Raw genomic sequence first — 19,779 nt, 5'->3', positions numbered from 1 at the left:
ATAATAGATTCCTGTTCTTAAGAAAAAGACCTAGGAGTTGATTACAGTTCAGCCCTTGCGGATTATACTATAACAGTTTGTACTATATTTTCTCTTATACAGTAAAGGTTAGAATTAACCCTCGAGCTGTCGCGGTCACTTGTAACTGTTATTGAGGGTGATAATAGCCTTATATATTATTTTGGTGTTCCTCTTGCTAGTAACTCTATAGCTAGGAAGATTGACCCATTATTTGACAAACTTCAACTTATGAAAGACGATGAAGGGAAGGTTGATAATACTATTTGCTGGCTCGATGTTGTCCTCGCACCTTCTTATAATCCAGGGCGACAAGAAGATGGCTGTTATTATTTACAGCTTAATGGACGCAGTAGATTAATTCGGGTGTCAGAATTAGACCACAACTTTATCGAGTCCGGCCTTTCTTAAAAACTTATTGATCCATGCTTATACCCGCGCGATATAAAGTCAGAGGAAGAGACGATGCAGTCAGTCAGGGGGTTATTATTGAATTTAAATAAAGTTGCCTCACAGGGTAAGTATCCTCTTAAATTATTGTTCTCTTGCTATTCTATACCCCCATGCTTTTATCTGTATGTATTGACTTGGGTCTAGTCATCGGCTTAAATAATAAATGCCGGGAAAAAATAAACCAAAGGCTTAAAACTATTAAGTATATTAGTAGCGGCCACTCCCAAGACACTTGGATATATGATAAATCGAATCATGTAGATCTATAGATGACTGAGCCTCCAGAATTAATAATACTAAAAAAAGTCAGAAATCGCAAGCGTGAGTCAGGATTTGCGAACATCTTAATTATATAAATAGACTAATATTTTTTAGTAGCACCTTCTGTAATATTACTATAAAAGCCGGAGGAACTAAATTATTTATCCCGGTGGTTCTAAGCTCACAAGCGTTTAAAGAACAATTAAATTGAGGCTAGATTTACGAAGGACTTCGGTAGATTTTAAACCCATGGTGCGATTATAGCCGTATACTATTGGGCAAGAAGAGAGCATAGAAAGTGTTATATAGGTTTAAAACAGAGGCTCCAATCTAGTGATTTTCTATTATTAATGGCCAATAAACCCGCTCGTGTTATAATACCCGACTGTATTGATTTACTTTTACTAACATCCGATTCAGGCCCCAGGCCTTTTACTTCCTTTTTAATATCTCTTAGAAGTCTCAGGAGTCCAGGAACATTAAATAGTGGAACCCTTGAGAAATAGTGTATAAAATTATCCTACCGAACTAGACATATCAAACCAGTAACTCCTCCAGACACGATAAAAAGGGCTTTATAGGATGATTACTCTTTTATTAGCGCTTTAGGGACCGGGGTAAAATAATTCTATCTAGTAAGTACTGCTGTTCTTAACCCCGAGCAGATTATAAGAGACGGCAGATTATCACAAGGAGACCTCCCGTCAATCTAACCTACCAATACTCAAGAGGGGAATAAATCTAACAGAGACGTCCAGGGAGTGTATGATTTAACTGTACCCGCAGTAGCTCCCGAGGCCCGATCACTAATAAATGGTTACCGAGCTGACCATACAGCTACTGCTGATATGCATTGTTTGCCTCTCGGCATAAATGCAGCGAGTTTGACTCAAAATGATTGTGAAGTAACCGGAGCTCGACCAGAGGGTAGAGGAAGCCAACCGAAGGTTCGCGACGATCCAGCATTACCCGTTCACTATGAACAAGAACCGTCGCCGGCATCTCTTTCTTCAGCGCAAACCACTGCCCGCGTGAGACGTTCTCGGAAGCGTAGGGCTCCAGTTAAGGAAACAAGAGCTGGAACTATTTGTATCACGTGTCGTCGCAGAAGCAGAGTATTTGACGGACAGTCTCTCACATGTATGTTCCTTTTTGCTTTTTTTAATTTTTTTGTTGAGATGGCGGACCTTGCCGCATCGCATTATGGGCGTGATGCCTGTGCTAATGCTTCTGTCAAGGCGACACCTGCGTTAAAAAGCAGCTGTTGTGCGAGGGTTACAATTCGCAGACGCCCACAAGACCAAAGGATACTTCTACTCCACAGTTACAGGGAAACCAGTATCCACGAGAAGATACTCCCCACCATGACAGCCAGGTTGATTCCCTCGAGCACGTTGTGGAAGGGGACACTGCTGCCGATCATTATGAACCCTCTGGTCAGCAACAAAGCGTGAGCGCTGCCAACGAAGGCTCTCCCTGGATATCATCAATTGGAAGTTGGTTCAACCCCGGTTCTCCAAGTTTTGTATCCGGACAAGATACGTCGAATGGTGGAGGAGTTTTAACTGCGGCCAATAGATTGCCACTCCCGATCAACCCTGACACCGGTCCTCAAGTGATACTAACAATTCATCACATCCTCAACGAACAGTTTGTGCCTTAAAATTGACCAGCGTTCTTGGGTTGGAGCCAGCAGCCTTGGCCGGCCACTGCCTCGATGAGAAGTGGCCGTCGTTCCTCATCCCTAGTTCCAATGGGGTTTTTGATAGCATGGGACTTCCTAACTGGACCAATTATCCAATGTCATGCCGTGTAATTCTCTGAGCGGATACCATAAACCCCCCAATGTGTCGGAAATTAGGCACCTCAATCTCCCAGGGCAGACTTCTGTAAGCTGAATAGCATCTTCTCCATGATTGACGGGGATGGACCAGACGGGTCTGGTAAGGCATTAGCCTTGCAAAAATGCTAAAGGATTATTGGATTGGATATAAGTCAGACGAAAAGGAAGTGAGTTACTTTGATGATCCCTCCATCCGATTCCTATTCTCAACGATATCCCACACGCCCGACTATCATCCTTCTTTGCAACACTAATGCAGTGGCGATTTCCGAGAACAGGGGACCAAAGATGTTCCAGAGCACACCTATCTCTATATGGGTGATACTTCAGAAGGGAGAGTGCGCAATGGTGCAAAGGATTGCGGGGTGGTTACGACTAGAAACAACGGCGATCAACTTTTCTTTCCATTAAAGCAAGGAGCAGGCTTTTCCCCAAAGGTATTCTAGGTGCGAGCAATAGCCGAATTGCCAACGTCGACTTATAGATTATGCTCAATTCTAGGGTAAGATTTACTGCTAATTCACTCACTTAAGTTGATATACAGAACATATACAAAATCTTGTTACATCGTCTGCCATCGAGCTGAATCCCCGAGCCACACATGGATTGAATGAGAAACGACTGTTGGCTATCAGGATACGTCGTGGTCCCGAACGGTCATCTGGATACGGAAGTTGGCCATTCCAAGGGTTTCATCTATCGGAAGGCTATAGGTACTTGAATCTATGCGATTTTGTGGGTAGCATCCCGGATGATCTCTTCAAGGGCCGAATCGCCCTTGAGCGCGAACTGCAATCTTCCACGTTAGATATGGCTCTTCTCCGTCCTCCTTATAATACGACTCCCATTAGGGATACGCATTCGATCTCTTACTAGTATTGGCTGGATAAGGCTTTTTAAAGTTCGACGATCCAGGTCTAGACCGATGGCGGAACCTGAGGAAGAAATTGTGTGTCTCGTGGGGGAATCAGATTTCGAAAACCCCTGTAAAGCTATTCTAGGTCTGGTCTGTCTGAGTTACGGTGCTATATGACAAACCTATTGGATCAATGAAATGTACGATGCTCTTGATTAGCCTAGGATAACATAGAATGGGCGATGCCGGTGTCATTGCTAGACACAGACCAAGGTCCGTATTGGCGCGAACTATGCCGGTTGTAGGATAGGGTTGCTCGGGGTACAGTATTGCGGGCAGTTATACATTTGATCAATCGAATCCAGTCCTTCACCGCCTGCTTCCATCAATACCTAGGCAATTCCTTTCCTTGAATTCACCAGAAACAGCCTTTTACGGTTTGTTACCTACCTTTTATTATCCGAGTCGAGTGCAGGATATTTTATATGTCCTAGAATTTAATATCCAACAATAAACCCAATGACTTCGAAAGATCCGCAAAGTACAGCTGGACGCCGACACCAGCATGAAAATCGCTTGAGTCCAGTCAAAGCAATGAGCATCAAGGGAATCACGTGCAATGTATCAACAACAAAATCAGCTGATCGTGGCAACTGCGCAGACCTAGGGCGCGGTAACCATGGAATTGGTCGAAAAGAAATTAATCCAAGTTTCCGGCTTCCTGGTATCCACACTTTGCTAAGTGGCTATCCATGTACCAGCGCTAGTAGGGCTGTACTGGCTTGCTCAGATGGCCAGTGGAGTAACCCCAGAGTGTCCCGATGTCTGCTTCGCGGGAGCGATTGTGAACGGATACAGCCTACCCACCGGAAAGGGTTCTATTTGCCGTGCGATGAGAAAGAGAAAGACCTACTTGATTTTTTTTATAAGGTATTCTCTATAGCAAGACGGTCTGATGCCCTTATTCACGTTCCGCACCCGGAGAAGGGCAGGGTCCTGGATCTAGGCTGTGGGACGGGGATATGGGCTATTAACGTAGCCGAAAGATATCCAGCTATGTTTATTATGGGGGTTGACCTTTCTTTAATCCAGCCTAATCAGCATCCTTCTAATTGCGAATTCTACGCCCTGTTTGATTTTGAACGCCAGTGGGAGATGGGAGAGGATTTATAGGACGTGGTGCATCTTAGAATAGGATGGGATAGTGTGTTAAATTAGTCTAGTCTTTATCAGAGAGTCTTCGCACACCTGCGCCTGGGTGGCTGGTTTAAACAGGTCAAAATAGATTTTAAATCACGTATTCTGACTAATTCCTCTGAGCACTTGCTACTGAGACAGTGGTACTAAGCCTTTAAGTATACTATCGCGCAGATTATACGGCTATTAACTTATAATCCTCAAGAGACATTTGGCTTTTTATAGACCGCTGGCTTTATAGAGCTCTGTCACTAAATAATCCAGTTGCTATTAAACTAATAGCCGCCTGATCTTTATTAATAAGAGATTAATCACTGGTACGGCTGGGTGTTCCTGTAGTTAATTAAAGCGATAGATCTCGGCTCTTTGAATTATACCTATAGACTCATTATCTAGGCTAAACTAGAAGTATCTGATCGGAGTATTTATAGCTTTCATGTATTACATGTATACAGAGCCCAAAAACCTCTGTCGGCTAGGTCTTGTTCGTCCTATAAATGCTGGTATCACGAGCAAATATATATAGAGTGCTGAGTAAAAAGAAGGTTTAATAAAAAAGTAATGTTTAGTTTACGTGGCGCACCTAAATAAAAAGCTGTGGCCATAATTGTCTGGAAGAAATATTTAAGAATAGATAAAAAGTATTTTTAATTAGTTTTTAGTAGGCACGGTTCTTATTACCACAGAAAACATTAGACTCTTTAATATAGAATAGTCCTTCTAATGTACCCTTTTTCGGAGCATCTTCTATGATACTCTGGGGACTTACTCCTTGAAGCCATCACATACGCGCCCCTTACTTTCTCAAGTTATATCTCTCTCCAGAATCAAGTCACAACCGGTAGGTCTTATTTCCCACACTTATTAAAAGGAAGGCACTAAAGTTAATAGACCTTTTCAGTTACCAAAGCCTAGGCTTTCCCAGAATAATATATTAAATAGCTACAAATCTAGCTTCAATACTCATAAGCTGGAAAGGGAAGCAATAGATTACATGGAGCTTGATATAGCTTAAGATATGTGCTATTATTAGGGAGAGCCCCATGGGGGAATCTAATAGTTTTTGTTAAATCAGAACTTAACTGACTGCTGCTAGCCGGCAGTAACAGCTAATCTTAATATCTCTTTTCTTAAGCTGATAGATCTAAAAAAGCTAATAATTCTTTTACACGACCTGTGAGAATTAAGGGGCGGAAGATCTATATAAAAGGCAGTATTAAACTTTATGATGGAAAACTGGGGCTATAATTAATATAACGCGGGCGAGCGCACTATTTATTCACCCAGAATTAGAGTAGGAAGTATGTAGAAAGTGTTTACAATAGCATTTGATTTAGATTATTAAGGGCAGCACAAGGTTACTAAGTAGGAAAAAGAGAGGGTGTGATACGTGTGAGGAGTATTAATACAGAATAGTTACTGATATACCCTAGGTAACATATTTTTGGGATCTTGGAACAATTGATTAAATCCCCTTATACTATATATGGTTTCTTGATTGATTTCATTTCTCTGTTTTTCTCCCTTAGGTTCTCTTTATGAGAAGTTCTGAATAGGCCATAACAAGAAGATCTGAGAGTCTCCTATATTATTTATTATTATAAAATAAATCTCAGTAATAGGTCTGACTGCTTATAAGCATATTATAAGACCCTTTTTTAATGATTTTATCCTTTTCCAGCACAAGGACTTTATTAATATTACTTAAGAAAGATAGTTAATGGCTGTAGTATGATAAATCAGATTTGCTAGTATGTGGTAAGAGATAAACATATGTAGTTAATAATATAGTCACTTTTTTTACTTTTAAAAGCTACTAGACCCTATCCTGCGCCCTATTATCTAACTGGCTAGTAAGTTCATCAAGTAACAAAATAGGGGGTCAATATAAAAGGACCCGGGCTAGGGTAATAAGCTGCCTCTGCCCACCGGAAAGGTCGACTCCGGGGCTGATAAGAGTATTATATTCTGCTGGAAATCTGGAGATATGCTAATCAAGCCTAAGCTATTAATATAAGCCTTAAATATCTTCCAGATTCATGTCGTTTTCAAGACCATATATCAGGTTATCGCGGATTAATAAGCCGTAAACCAGTCCCGGGTCCTGCGGTATAAAGCTAATATATAATCTGATTGAACATTTATTTAGATCCCTTATATTATACCCATCAATCTAGATATAACCACGGCTATGCTTTATAAGCTGTGAAATAAGACGCAGGATAGTAGTCTTTCCGGCGCCGTTTTTACTAATAATGGCCACAGCCTGCCCTGGATGGACTTCAAAGATTATGCTGTCGAGAGCAGGGGCGCCTTCTTTATAAGTAAAATATATGCTATTAAACAAGATATTACCTTGGTATTATACAAGAAAGTCTCCTAACAAACTGCGAGGCGTGGAATTTACTAGAGTATTTAACATAATTTCTGCATTAAGTAATATCCAAAAGGCTATTATTATATACTAAATAGACTTAAAGGAAGCAAGAAGGTCTGTCTAGTGTTTAATTAATAATAATATATCTTCCGTGCTCATAGCAAATAGACATAACACCTGTCTGAATACTGTGATGGCGTCAAGAACAAGCTCCCGACATATAATATATAGGTTAAAATAGCTTTGTTTGTGATCCTTCTCATTTTTAATATAGTATAGTCTTGCTTGTTTATCAAGCTATCTGTTGTTTAATACAATCAACTCTCAGAAAAATATTTGTCCGCGTAATATTCTGTCGCGGCTGTCTCTCACGGCGATATATCTATTTTAAGGACTGTTAATTCCACGCGCAGCCACCTGCCATACCACAGCCCATAAGAAAGCCGTGATTAATATTATTATAAAAGGCTTACACCCAAACTAATTAAGTGTATTATAGCATAGCAGCGCTAGCCTAAGGACCAAAGGAACAAGCTTTAGGGCCGCCAACGCAAATACAGATTATAAGCTAGTGGCCGCGGATAGTAATCTACTCGGGTCCCGACCTTAGGGCCCTAACTCACTATTAATAGTCAAATTAAAAGTAAGTTTCATAGCTGCTGTTTAAAGCTGTACTACAAGTTTAGCCTATATCTCCCTCTCTAGATACATAAAGATGATAGGGATAGCTAATTCCAACTATAGTAAAAACAAGATCTCTTCTAGCACAGAGATGTCTACCGTAATATTAGCTCTAGCTACAAGGTACTGGGCCAACTTACTGTTATATATGCTTTTATATAACAGCACCCTAGTTTTATTCACCGCGTGGGCCGCCAGAACGGGCCTTAAGAAGATACAGACGGATAGAAGTAGCCACTTTAATATAGAACTAAGGCCATCATAGACCCAGAGCAGCTTTAATAGAATCTAACTATTTTAGCCTCTTTTAATCTCTCAGCTACTAATTTATACCTGTTTATGTTCTACTAAGGCTTGGAACATTCGACCAAGTACTTTGCCAGCCCATAGACTGGTTAATGTTAGATTAGGAACGGAGGCTCTATAAAAGGGCTTCCATAATACAAGTATTGCGATTAAAATCGGTATCACATAGTAGATTTGTGGTAACATGGCGATCCAAGTGGTCCCAAGGGGAAGGTGAACCTAGAAGTAGTAAGTAACTCCATAGACCAGGAACAAAAGGCATCAGTACTATTTTGGGCAATAGATGGTTCATATTAGACGACGTTTATTAAAGGGGAATGATGGTATTAACAGATTAGGATAGTTGACTCTAAATCTTTTTGACAGTTAGGCTTGGGTGATCCAGGAAGCAGCAGCCACACTTATTATATATACTAGCCCCGGTTCCGGACTAATAGTCTATTAGGACTAATTATTTTTAAATTTATGGCTTTTACTGAAGCCCCTCTAGCAGCTAATTATTGCTAGTTAAACAGACGGTTTAATGAATCATACAAAAATATATATATACCCATTTTATTAAATGACATGTTCTTTCTCCAGACATTTTCGCACTGAACAAGCTTCTTATTTTACTCCCCCTTCTTCTCTTTCTTTGGTAAGAGACCACGATAATAACCCATTTGGTTTTTTGTTAACTATAGTGAAATTCTAGACAGTTAGTTTAATGGGACCTAGCAAGTCAAGGTCTAGTACCTACGGGGTTAGCAGAGAGCGCTTTATTAATATAGCTCTTAAGCACGGGCTTTGTTAATTTTAATATGTATTTTGAAAACTAATTATGCAGCTTATGAATATTTAGTCCTCCTTCAGGCAAATAGAGGAAGCATTTATAGATAAGAGCAGGATATATGCTATTAAAGCAAGCCCCTTCTTTAGACTATAGGAGGCTACTGCAGGAACTTGGGATACCTGAATGTTATCCTGTTATTACTTCTACATCTAAGGGACTCTCTCTCGCACCATCTGGACAATCTGCTAGGGATAGTCCATCAACTTTACCATCCTTGTTTATCACTGTATAATCAGGCCAGCCCCAGAGCTGCAACTGTAATACATTAACGTAAAGCTGCCAAATATAGTAATAAAAGTGGGTGATATTATTCTCTTTCCCTGCAAGCCAGAATAGTCTGGGTGAACCGGGATTATTATAGAGGTTACGAATTGCATCTTCGATCAATATAATAAACATTCTCAGATTCTGTTGCAAGTCGGGGAGTGGCTGTGTTGGGCTCTTATTACCCAGATCCTTTGCTTGGCTCTGTATCATATCGCATCTTTTACACGCCCAAATCAGTAACTCCGCGTGCCGAAGAGTGGATGAATCCATGATCAACAATCACCTGTCCCTAAGACTGGCAAGTATATTGCTAGTGTGCTTAAAGATCTCGCATATAATCTAATGGTTATGGAGATAAATAGAGGCGATAATCATGCTTGTTCTCTTCAAGAGAGCGAGAAGGTCGTCCAGTACAAGTACTGTATAGGGCCCATAGCCCAAGGTTTTTTGCAGGGTCTCTTCGTGGCCTTCTCCCGTACTTCTACCTTGGCAATAAGCATAGAGGAAATTGGGTGCACAGTATAATGTCGGTACTTGCACAATTCTAAGACAGGCTTTTACCAGCTGGACTGACGCCGGGGAGAAGCTGCAATCGACGTCTTCAACAATTGCCCGTACCAGCCAGCCTAGAATTACCGCTATCATAACTCCTGGCACCGGGTTTTCTACCCCAGTGATAGCGTGGTGTACGGCGAGTCGGGTATCGAAGGAATCATTAACAGGTAAACTGTAGGGCTGCTCCGGATGCAAAAGGAAGAGGCGAATAGTAATCCCGACTAAAAGCCCGGTCTGGTCTTTGCTTATCAGTAGGCATTTTAGCTCCAGATCTAGAGCCGGCCGAGGGAGATATAGCTGGTGTATTTGGTTTGTGGACAGGCGATCTGAAAGGAAACTCTTCCATTTTAGACTAAGATAAAGCTGTTCCAGGAAACCACTTTTCCATGTCAGCACCTAGCAAATTTCAAAATAAAGAAGATTAGGGAGAATCTTACCTCATGGTCAAGTCCATTTAGTATCCCCAAAGGTCACTTGAGTGGGAAATATGTGCGAGGTTTGTGCACTTATTATGTAGCAGAGGCAAAGTAATGGGCTAAGTAAAAGAGATGCGGTGGTATAATACGAAGTATGACAGAATCCATTTCTCGTCGTGCTCCTCGTCGCCTCCTATATTATATCTTCTGCTTGAAGCCAGTGAGAGCCCCTTAGGTCTAGCTGACAGGGATGTGTACTAGATTTAGGAATTGGTGGGCCTTGTTCTTTGTGGAAATGACTCGACCACGGGTACCATCACTCATAAAGATAGAGATCGAGTAATTTGAGGCCAGGCTGATCGCCGGCCTAGTATCATAATGTAAATCTCATTACTCAGCAACGGTAGTGAATAATTTATCATGCAATGACCGTTCGCAAAAGTATCGCGAATACTTGGTTACCCTCCAAGCATCTTTCAGCTGCGGACTGAAAGTTAGCATTTAGAGCTAGTAGATGGCCGAGCAGTGGTAACAGATCCGCATAATTAATAATATGAGACAAGCAAGGCTGGTCTAATTTGCTGCCTGGTATCCTCCTTAATCTAGTAAAGATTTACGTCAAGGCCCCCAAAATCTTAGGCATGCTTTTGGATATATATCCAGATATACAAAGACCTAATCAGATAGCCCGGGGAATCCAGCAAGTTCAACGCCCCAAGCGCTAAATTAACCAGGAATCCACCAGATTTCGAACCCGGTGCGTTAGTTATCGCTGATCAAGCCCGGTGATGCAAGCAAGCTATATACTCCGAGTCCACCTCAGCCGGGGTTATCTCCCCGGATACATATTCTACTACTATCTCCACTTGAGGCAAACTAGAGAACTGACGAGGTTAGTATTGGGTATAAGCGGGGCTACCTATCTAATGCGCTGTGGTTTGTAGATTTATCATGCGTTTTCGTATTTTCTTCTTTCTCTTTTTTAAGCCATTGCAATCCACAGGTGTTACAGTACTCGTTTCTCCCGCGGGGACCCTTTCTCCACATAGGGGTGCTTTCGGTCTTACAGGAAGCGCATCTATGCTTTAATCGTGTACAAAGGCTAGGCATAAGGGATGGCAAACAGCCTTCGGCAAATAAATTAAGATTCTTTTGCTGCCGTTGTCGTCTTGGAACTTATTTTCTTACAGCTATGTTAAATTAGACAGCTTTATATCAGGTTCTGGCTTAGCCCCCAGATATAATTCCTCCTCACAATTCTCTTGCCCCAGATCCAAAAAAAAAATGTCGCAGAATCCCGGCCTACTAAATCTGAAATAAAGCACGTTCCTCTTTCTCCCTCTGAAACAGCCAATCCATTCTCATAATCATGTCGCGAGCATTTTTCACCCTTCCTATATGATTGACTGATACCTAGTAGGAAGTAAGTAATAGTAATACTTTTTAGACGACAATTGGCTCACCATGACACCGTAGGGCCGCTCATCCCCACAACAGAAGCACCAGGATTGTAGCCTCTCATGGGTTGCCTTTTAGTTTCCGAAAACAGCGACCTTCACCAGTTCATAGCAACCACTGCAAAGGAAAGCGATCGCGGTGGTATCAGACTGGGTTTCCATCGTGTACCAGGAGAAATTAGGTAGATTCTTGTTAGAGATGGATTGCAAGGGGCAGGAGACGGACACCGCGGGACTTGACTAAATAAAGGAAAATTTAGTATTAATACCGCAACAAAATCAAAATTCCCCCTTCTAAGGCTAACAAATCCAGCTCCTCCCCTTAATATATACCCCTGGCCGTCATTCCCATCGCGTTAAAATCGCCACATCCTGTTCTATAGTTTACGGCTTTTCTGCAATATAATAGGAAGACTAACTATAATAGTCTAGCGCCGAAGTTGTGGCCACTAGCGAGCTCGGATATTAGGAGCGACTCCAGTAAAGGGCACTACTTCCGACAGTGGACCTTCTGCTTCCCCAGCGTGTTGTGTTGCTCATTGGCTATCTATGCCTGAGCCGTCTCGCATTGACACCCTATATAATTCATACTTTGACAATTCGTGTGCTCACAACCAATTACGTTATAGGTGGCTCCCAAAATGCCAAGAAATATGGAGACATGACCTAATCTATGCGGGTGACGTGCGGTGAATCCATGCGGCCTGTGATGCGTTGCGTTCATCCCGCATGCTGGACGCGCCCATTGACACGAAGGAAGGACTTCGGTCGGATCACCAAGTCTATATTTGTCATCTGGGATACCTTACTGTCCGTACATTGTCGCCTGTAATAGATTAATTTTGTTTTACAAAACGGATAAAGCCGCGCCAAATGTATGGTGTCATTTTCACAAAGCTAGATTTTGATCTTGTGGAGGTGTCGGATCCTCTCTGCAAACCACTCAAAAGCCTAATTTTCCAAATGCGGGAAGTTCCTTCGCATATCATAAAGTAAGAATTTATAGTCCTCCCAGAAGCTTTCGCGGAGCTTCCGCACCAGGGCAGCTTTCCTTGCATTTCTTGGGAGAGTCATGTCCATCTTCCACCATCTTTCAAGTAATTCCAACATGTCAGGCGATTGTATGGCCTCTGAGCGCGAGATCCTGTGGACTGATGCCGTGTGCCGTTGAGAAATGTAGTAGTATGCTTCAAAATTAGGTAGGGTTAGTAGCATTTCCTTTGAGATATGTGTGTCCGTGTGTTACAGCAGGAATTCCTAGTTTCCGGTTAAAGAAGGCAGTACATCCAGTTAAAGTACTTACTTCCAACTCTCTTACAAAGGTGGGTAATATATGTGCCAATTCATACTCCCCCAGTCCTGAATCGGACAGACCAAAGCAGGCATAAACCGCGTCTAGAACACTCTGAAGGATACGCATAGCTTCTCTGATCTGTGGGAATTCAGTAGAACTGGGGGACAAGTTGAAGAGACAGAGACCCCATTAGCCTGGCGATATCATGATATTTGGAGTCTAAATATGCTGGCAAATCTCCTTCCCAGCGCGCAAGCAGTTAAGGATCTCGACTACTCCACGAAAGGTCCCCATAGGCGACAGCGGGTATCTTGGAAGGCTTTCCAGGTAGAGAAACCTTTGGCTTTTTCGATTGGTGCGCAAGCCATCCACATGCCAGGCAGAAGTATCTCCAAAGAGCTTCCCTGCGTAATAGTAGGAAGACTAACTTCAACTAGAATAGCGTGATGTGAACAACTCAAATAATGGCTGACTAGGCAACCTCATGACTTCTCCTAAGCATCCCAGACCACGCATCGAGTCCCTGGCTACCTTAACAGTCATGAAGGATCCTATAACATAAAAGCAAGCTATTAGTGCTCGCGAGATCCTGCGGATCACCATAAATTCATTACCCGATATAGAAAGCTTCCTTAAAGATGACCGGACAGCTTTAATTGCTGGGATCTGCTTGGCCGAAGATAAACGAGACCCGCGAACAGTTTGCCTGTGGATTAGTCCAGCTCAACAACAACATCCGACTCCTGACATGATCTTTACTCGTCTGCTCGCCATCCGGTTCCTTGCATTAGAATACGAGGATTGGCTAAGACAACAGGACAAGTTGGAGTGCGAATTTGATAGCAGGCGTCCGGACAACCACGGCCAGTGCAAAATCTTTATAAGGGAGAGCTATCTACCGGACACATCACAGACTCAAGGTTAGCTTAAGTATGGGCAGAAGCTGCTCAGGTTAGAATAGAAGACAGGGAATATAGGGATTTCCCTGGCAATGATGTTTGCCTTCCCAAGGTTCCCCCATTTCTATGACGGTAAAATTGAGCACGCCATCCACCTGCTCAACCAAGTCCAGTACCAGGTTATCATGAAATTCGTAAGGAAAATCTCGGAAGATTTTGTAAAATACACCATTTTCTACCGTAAACGCATGGGTTTGTCCGATCAAGTCCTATTGAAGGCCTGATGACTGACTTCATTCAGATATTTTGTTTGAAAGCCTAAAGCTTCACGGCTCGAAGTTGGATATGGTATAGCTATATCTTCATAAACGGCAGAGCGACTGGCGAATAAATGTTGTCATACATTGGACGCTCGGAAAATCCTTGCCAAACAATCCGGGATCCTGAGTTCGGCGATAGTTCAATATAGAGGCTGCCCGCGAGGACGAGGAGCTTGTCGGTTTCGAGCACGATTTCGTGGACATCTTTCTCAGTGCTTCTTTCGAATTCGTCTTCGGTGAGGCTATTGCTGGATGAAAAGACCTTAAAGAGCCCGGTCTTCCAATCTGCCTTGTGTCTGAGTACGCGAAAAATGGAGAGCGATCGTACATCACGTGTCGGGTGTGCTCTCATCACCCGCGACTTTGGCTCCTCATCGTTTGTGCCACTGTCGAACTCAATTATAGCAGGCCCCAGTTTCTTGACTTTGTCAAATGGCTTTTGGAAGAAACTTTTTATAATCATTTGGATCTGTTCACATATTAACGAGGACACCTCGCCTGGTTTAATAAGGTCTACCTGTTTTCCCGAATCTAAGAAGCGTTTGTACTTATTTCCCCTTTTGCAATAGGAAAATGGCGGAGCATGGAGAATTGGTCCTTGAGATAGAACACTTTCTACTGCCCTTATATTCTCTTTATCTGGTGCTTTGTCTCGGAAACATGTCCAACCCACGTGTTCTATTGTGAAGAGCTCAAACCAGGTTAAAGAATCTATCCCCCACATTCCCATCGATAACTCCATGATGACTAATGCTGCCGAGGATATGCAAATAATCACCGACCTCACCGAATGATACAAGGAAAACCGACATAGAAGGAGGAATAGTTAAAGCCATTTAACAGCTACATAGAGATATTTATCCTCTCAGCTTATATAATCTCTTTTTAATCTTTACATCACACATGGACACCGCCCTTCTATAGCTATAGCAACTCAATCTCGCATATAGACCTCGTAACTGATGAAATACGTCGGAAGAAACCAAGCGATGCGACATCTGGGTAGGATTAAGAGCATCTCCTGGTACTAATGAGCCGACTAAGTATGTAGGAAGCATCACGGTAAGGAAACCTATGACCAATGCATTGGCTACAGTGATATACCCCTCGTCTACTCCCGCACCAGGAATAGCCCTAGGCCCTTGTCCATACACGTAGCCGAGTCCAATATCTTCGCCCTGTGGGGATAAATTCATTTCCATAGACGTCCTATGAGGAAGCAGAAGAAGTAAGGAGATTCTAGATGTCTTTCAACAAGGGATTATTGCTATTCTGGAACGTTGTTATCCATGACCACGAGCCAGGGGATTGTTTTAATACAGTAATACAAGTACACCCTCTCTAATCAATTACATGTAATCCCATATTGTACATTGCGGTAATAGCCCACGCCTATTCTCTTCTTGTCTCACGTATCTTCTTATTAGAACCTGATAGAGTCCCTCCCTAATTTATCGACCCTGTTTCTCTGAAGGGCGTTTCATCTGGTTATGGGCGGTAGTGGTGGTGCTCCCGGCTTTTTGACTCCCGTAGTGTCATATGCACCTCGTCCCATGTTTAACGCGGATAGAATATCGATCGGTGCTCTAAAGGGGTCGATATTCAGCAGTCAAGTATTCAATGCTGGATGCTGTACTTACTTAGTCTTTAAGTAAAGAAATATGTGGGGGAAAAAGCTTGCAGGTGTAGATGTCTCGTCTTTTATATATACCTTCGCCCAGCATATACTGAAAATACATAGTGAAGCCCGGAGTTAAATATAGAGATCCAAAGTACTAGTATAGTGGAATCTCTCTCAACTATGCGTCAATAGTAGGAGGGGCGGGACATCCTCAGCAACAAGATGAGGGCAATTCCTAATTAGGTGGTCAGGGTAGAATTCCTGGAGAGGCTATGCCACGTTAAATGACAAAGGAAGTCACTAGGTCAGTTTAGACTACCCAATGGATGCGCTCTGTAATATTCTTAGGGATAGAGTGTGCTACTATGGATTTCCGAATTTTCTTTAAGAATTACTAACTTCTACAGGATTAAGTGAACAGTTCTATCACTAGTGCAGTAGCAATATTAGAGATTTAGCCGCTATGGGCACATAAGCCGAAATTATGTAGACGCATATTTGACTTGATTCATCACCAGTTCCAAAGCAGGTTAGGGTAGATCTGCTGCCGTCTGTTACTAACCACAGGATTGCTTGAATACGACTTGTAGAAAACATACCAAGTTATATATCCTATTATTATTTTGCTGGCGGGTTACAGAAATGGCAATCCGGCCGTTCACAAGCATATCCCACTTCATATACATTGATTTGAATCATCAAGTAGCAACTTTAGTAATATGGAATAAGACAGGGTTCGTGTTCCTGGAAGCCGCAACTATATTTATGACGACTGTGGTAACACATTCTATAACACGGTGGTATTAGCAAAAGCAGCGAACATTTCTTAGACTTCTTACTTCTTTCAGCGGTGTAAAGCAAAAACTCCACGGTAATTAGAGCGAGCGACAAAACAATACTAATAATTCAAGCTTTGGAAAAAGATGATTTGGAATAAATAATAACAAGTCCCCAGAAGGAGGAAAAGTCCTCTGACTATATGTTAGTAGGCAGCCAAGGGATTGTTTATGCTTGCGATCCAATATCATAAATCACTATTAGTCCCCGTAATTGCCTACTCTTCCTGAGTTGAATTACCTAAAGTACAAGAAGGGAAAAATCTATATAGTTAATCTTTTCAAGTTATCGAGGCCTTGAAAGTCCGGGCAAGATTTCACAGCCTAATAGGCCCAGAACACAACTGCATCCTTATCCCTATCATAAAAACAAACCCTATACTCTTTACCACCACCCGGAACTGGTCTAGATCCATAGATATGAATGATTTTGTCATCAGAAAATAGGCTCGTCCTTAGATCAGGAAGGAGGATGAGTTCACGCGAAGTTTCAAATAATTAGGGGAAATACTCACTTCTCACAACTCAATTCATCTCGGCTATTGCTTTCAAAGGCTTTTTTTGGCTGGGATTCTTGTTCTTGATGGCCTCCCGCATATCCGAATGCTCATAGCCGGGCGTTTGCGAAGCTCGGAGTTGGTCGATTGGGTTCGGGGGCTGGGAGACATACGCCGTTGATTCTGAATGTGTTGGCGTACCTTCTGCGGGTTCTTCGAACATCTGATACTGTAGGAGGTTAATGAAACGGAATGTGGCTATCAGAAACAAACCTACCAAGCACACCATTGACTCGCGTTTCTCGTGAGGAACTTGGTGTGATAGAAAGTGTAATTTTGACTGTAATTTCGACAGTAACATTCGAGCCACCCATGGTAATTTCATGCAGGAATCTGAAAGATGATGGATTGTCCAGTACCAACTCCGGTGAGACCTTGACAGGGCCTTCATCTTTATACACTTGGTATAATAGTTTTACTTATCTCGGCAGTCGATCAACTACACATGATAGCAGTGGGTGGGACGGCGTGCCGATTGATCTCTCCGGGTCGCTGTCACAATTGATTTTTAGAAGTAGACTTAGCTAGCACCTAGACATAGCTGATAGTAACGGCAGTAATCTTCCAGCCGTCCATAGTGACCGCGAACAAGTGCAGTAGGTGATAATGGTGTATCATCTAGGTCAGTAGAATGGCTGTTGAGCCACGATCGAACGTAATTTCCACTTGGTGCTGGGCATGAGCCGGTCTGGTGAGTTTGCAAAAGTAGCTCGCAATGCTCGACGTATACGTGGAGATATGTATTCGATAAACCGTGCGTAGAGCATTGGTTCGTCTCGAATGGCGCGTGGCATTGAGTTACGCGTCGGATTAGGCGTCGTAACTTCCCGCTAGATTCTCCGTCCTTAGCAATGCGCACAACCAAGCTGAAATTGTAGGCTGCAGGATTGCATGAGCTCCCACAAGCGACAACTCATCTGCTTAGCTATGGATCCCAACCACTTTTCGGTGGTGGGTGGTTGGGATCCGCCACGGCTAGCCCTCAGTATGCATTTTAGCTTGGTTCCCGAAACGGTTTGGTTTCGATTGTCCTGGACAATCGAAACCAAACCGTTTCGGGAATAGCCTAGATTAACATGGCACAATGTCTCCAGAAAGAGGGGTATCAGTCAACCATGCAAAACACACTTCTCAAAGACATGGCGTTAGTTCCACAGAGCACGAAAACAGCACTCCAGAAGCAGCTTGAAGTTCTTGCCGAATTGCTATCCCCAATTGACAAGGTATGTGACATTCATTATGTTCCTTGGTGGGAGGCTAACCTAGCACAGAATCTCTCCAACACTCTCAAAGATCTAGGGCGCCGATTTGAAGGTGATGCCAGAGCAACTATCCAATACTTGAACAAAGCCCTCAAAGATGTACCTCGCACAGAGGACAAACCAACTCAGAACAGTTCCACCGTCGCTACGCCCAACGATGCAGTTCGAAAATACTTTGAACAATGTAACGGTCTCGAGGAAGACGAAATATCACAGCTAATAGGACTATTGAAAACATTTGAGAGAAAAGAGGATAAAGTCAAGAAACTCACCCTGGCTTATGAAAAATACAGAGAAAATCCGACCGAGTTCTGGACTTCATTCTCCAATTTGCATGCTGGTAATAGCATCAAACAGACGGTCAGTGCGATCGACCATCATTCTTCTTCATCACCGCTGGCTCGCCGACTCCTCTGCAGACGCCTGGCGGCAGAGATCAACTCAAAAGCTCAAGAACTTGAAACCCAAGGACATACATTAAAACGTGGTATGTCATATCGCGATTTGGCATTTCAATTAAGTGTTGGCGGGGACTGGAAGAAACATAGCTCGAAGCTGCGAGAGGGAGAACGATGGTTGTGTCTAGATCCTGGTGTACTAGTTGCTATCAAGGAACCAAACTGGAGAAGGTGAACTTCCAAACCCATTTCTGTTCTTTGGCTGACCATTTCCAGTTGGGCCCGTATGAGGACAATCGGCATCCGTGCTATTAACAATTATCTCAAAAATGATCCATTGACCTCTACTTATCAGGGCATTTCGACGCCTATACAAGCAATTCAAGATTGCTTTGGCTCTACCGTACAAAATTGCATAACGCCTACGCCTTCTCTGACACTTTCGGATTCCCAAGGATCAAGTCATCTGGTTCCACCCGTGTCCTTGAATCATTGTGAGGCTCGGACGAAACGGCGACGTATTTGCCAAGCTTCAGATGGGGATTCACGCGATGGCCACCAGATGCGCGGGTGCCAACCTCGCATAGAAGATGAACCCCCAGGGGATAGGGAAGAAGGTACCGAGTCGGTCGAAATGCATTTGTTGGGACTCGTGGAGGGCACTACTGGCAATATACCTTCCCAGCAGGGGGGTCCCCTTGATTTCTCGTGTGGCATAGAAGGTGCTCCGCAAGTATCTCATCCAACACACCGGATCGTCGACAACAGTCTCCTACCGCAAACAGTGGAGCAAACAGCGATACACGAGAGAGACACAGCTCAGAGTTTCCTTACACCAGAAGCAGATCAGGGATCAGTGCGTAGTGGAAGGGCAATCCCGTCACTTAATTCGCAAGATCTCTCTGGCGGAGATCTTACGAGTCGGCACCCGTTTCCCAATTCTGACCCGTGCTGGAATTTCCCAAACTTTGACTCCGGCTGGACACAATATACCTGGCTATCCCCTTTTTCCAACTCAGATCCGAACTTCTTCTATAGTTATTAATTATCTTATTAATACACATTTGCATCAA

At 43.0% G+C, this 19,779-nt stretch overlaps 3 protein-coding genes across 3 annotated transcripts; all 3 read left to right on the top strand.

Moving 5' to 3' along the window:
• Positions 1 to 1,710: 1,710 nt before the first annotated feature.
• On the top strand, positions 1,711 to 2,395 carry P170DRAFT_475101 (uncharacterized protein; the record flags this gene model as incomplete). The annotated part of the gene is made up of 3 exons (XM_024853221.1): positions 1,711 to 1,763; positions 1,841 to 1,872; positions 1,971 to 2,395. The coding sequence occupies 3 exons, from the start codon at positions 1,711 to 1,713 to the stop codon at positions 2,393 to 2,395; spliced, it is 510 nt and encodes a 169-aa protein (XP_024704062.1).
• Positions 2,396 to 4,223: 1,828 nt separating this feature from the next.
• P170DRAFT_494177 (uncharacterized protein) lies at positions 4,224 to 4,775 on the top strand (the record flags this gene model as incomplete). Its single annotated transcript, XM_024854065.1, has 1 exon — positions 4,224 to 4,775. A coding segment is annotated over one exon (381 nt), but the record flags the coding sequence as incomplete, so codon positions are not given.
• Positions 4,776 to 18,185: 13,410 nt separating this feature from the next.
• P170DRAFT_383065 (uncharacterized protein) lies at positions 18,186 to 19,751 on the top strand (the record flags this gene model as incomplete). The annotated part of the gene is made up of 3 exons (XM_024845629.1): positions 18,186 to 18,269; positions 18,318 to 18,937; positions 18,983 to 19,751. 3 exons carry the CDS (start codon positions 18,186 to 18,188, stop codon positions 19,749 to 19,751), a joined length of 1,473 nt encoding a protein of 490 aa, XP_024704060.1.
• Positions 19,752 to 19,779: the final 28 nt, after the last annotated feature.

This window comes from Aspergillus steynii, assembly GCF_002849105.1.
Source record: "Aspergillus steynii IBT 23096 chromosome Unknown P170scaffold_4, whole genome shotgun sequence".
NCBI lineage: Eukaryota > Fungi > Ascomycota > Eurotiomycetes > Eurotiales > Aspergillaceae > Aspergillus > Aspergillus steynii.
The sequence above is the reverse complement of the archived record's forward strand: the minus strand, read 5'-3'. Positions and strand labels throughout refer to the sequence as shown.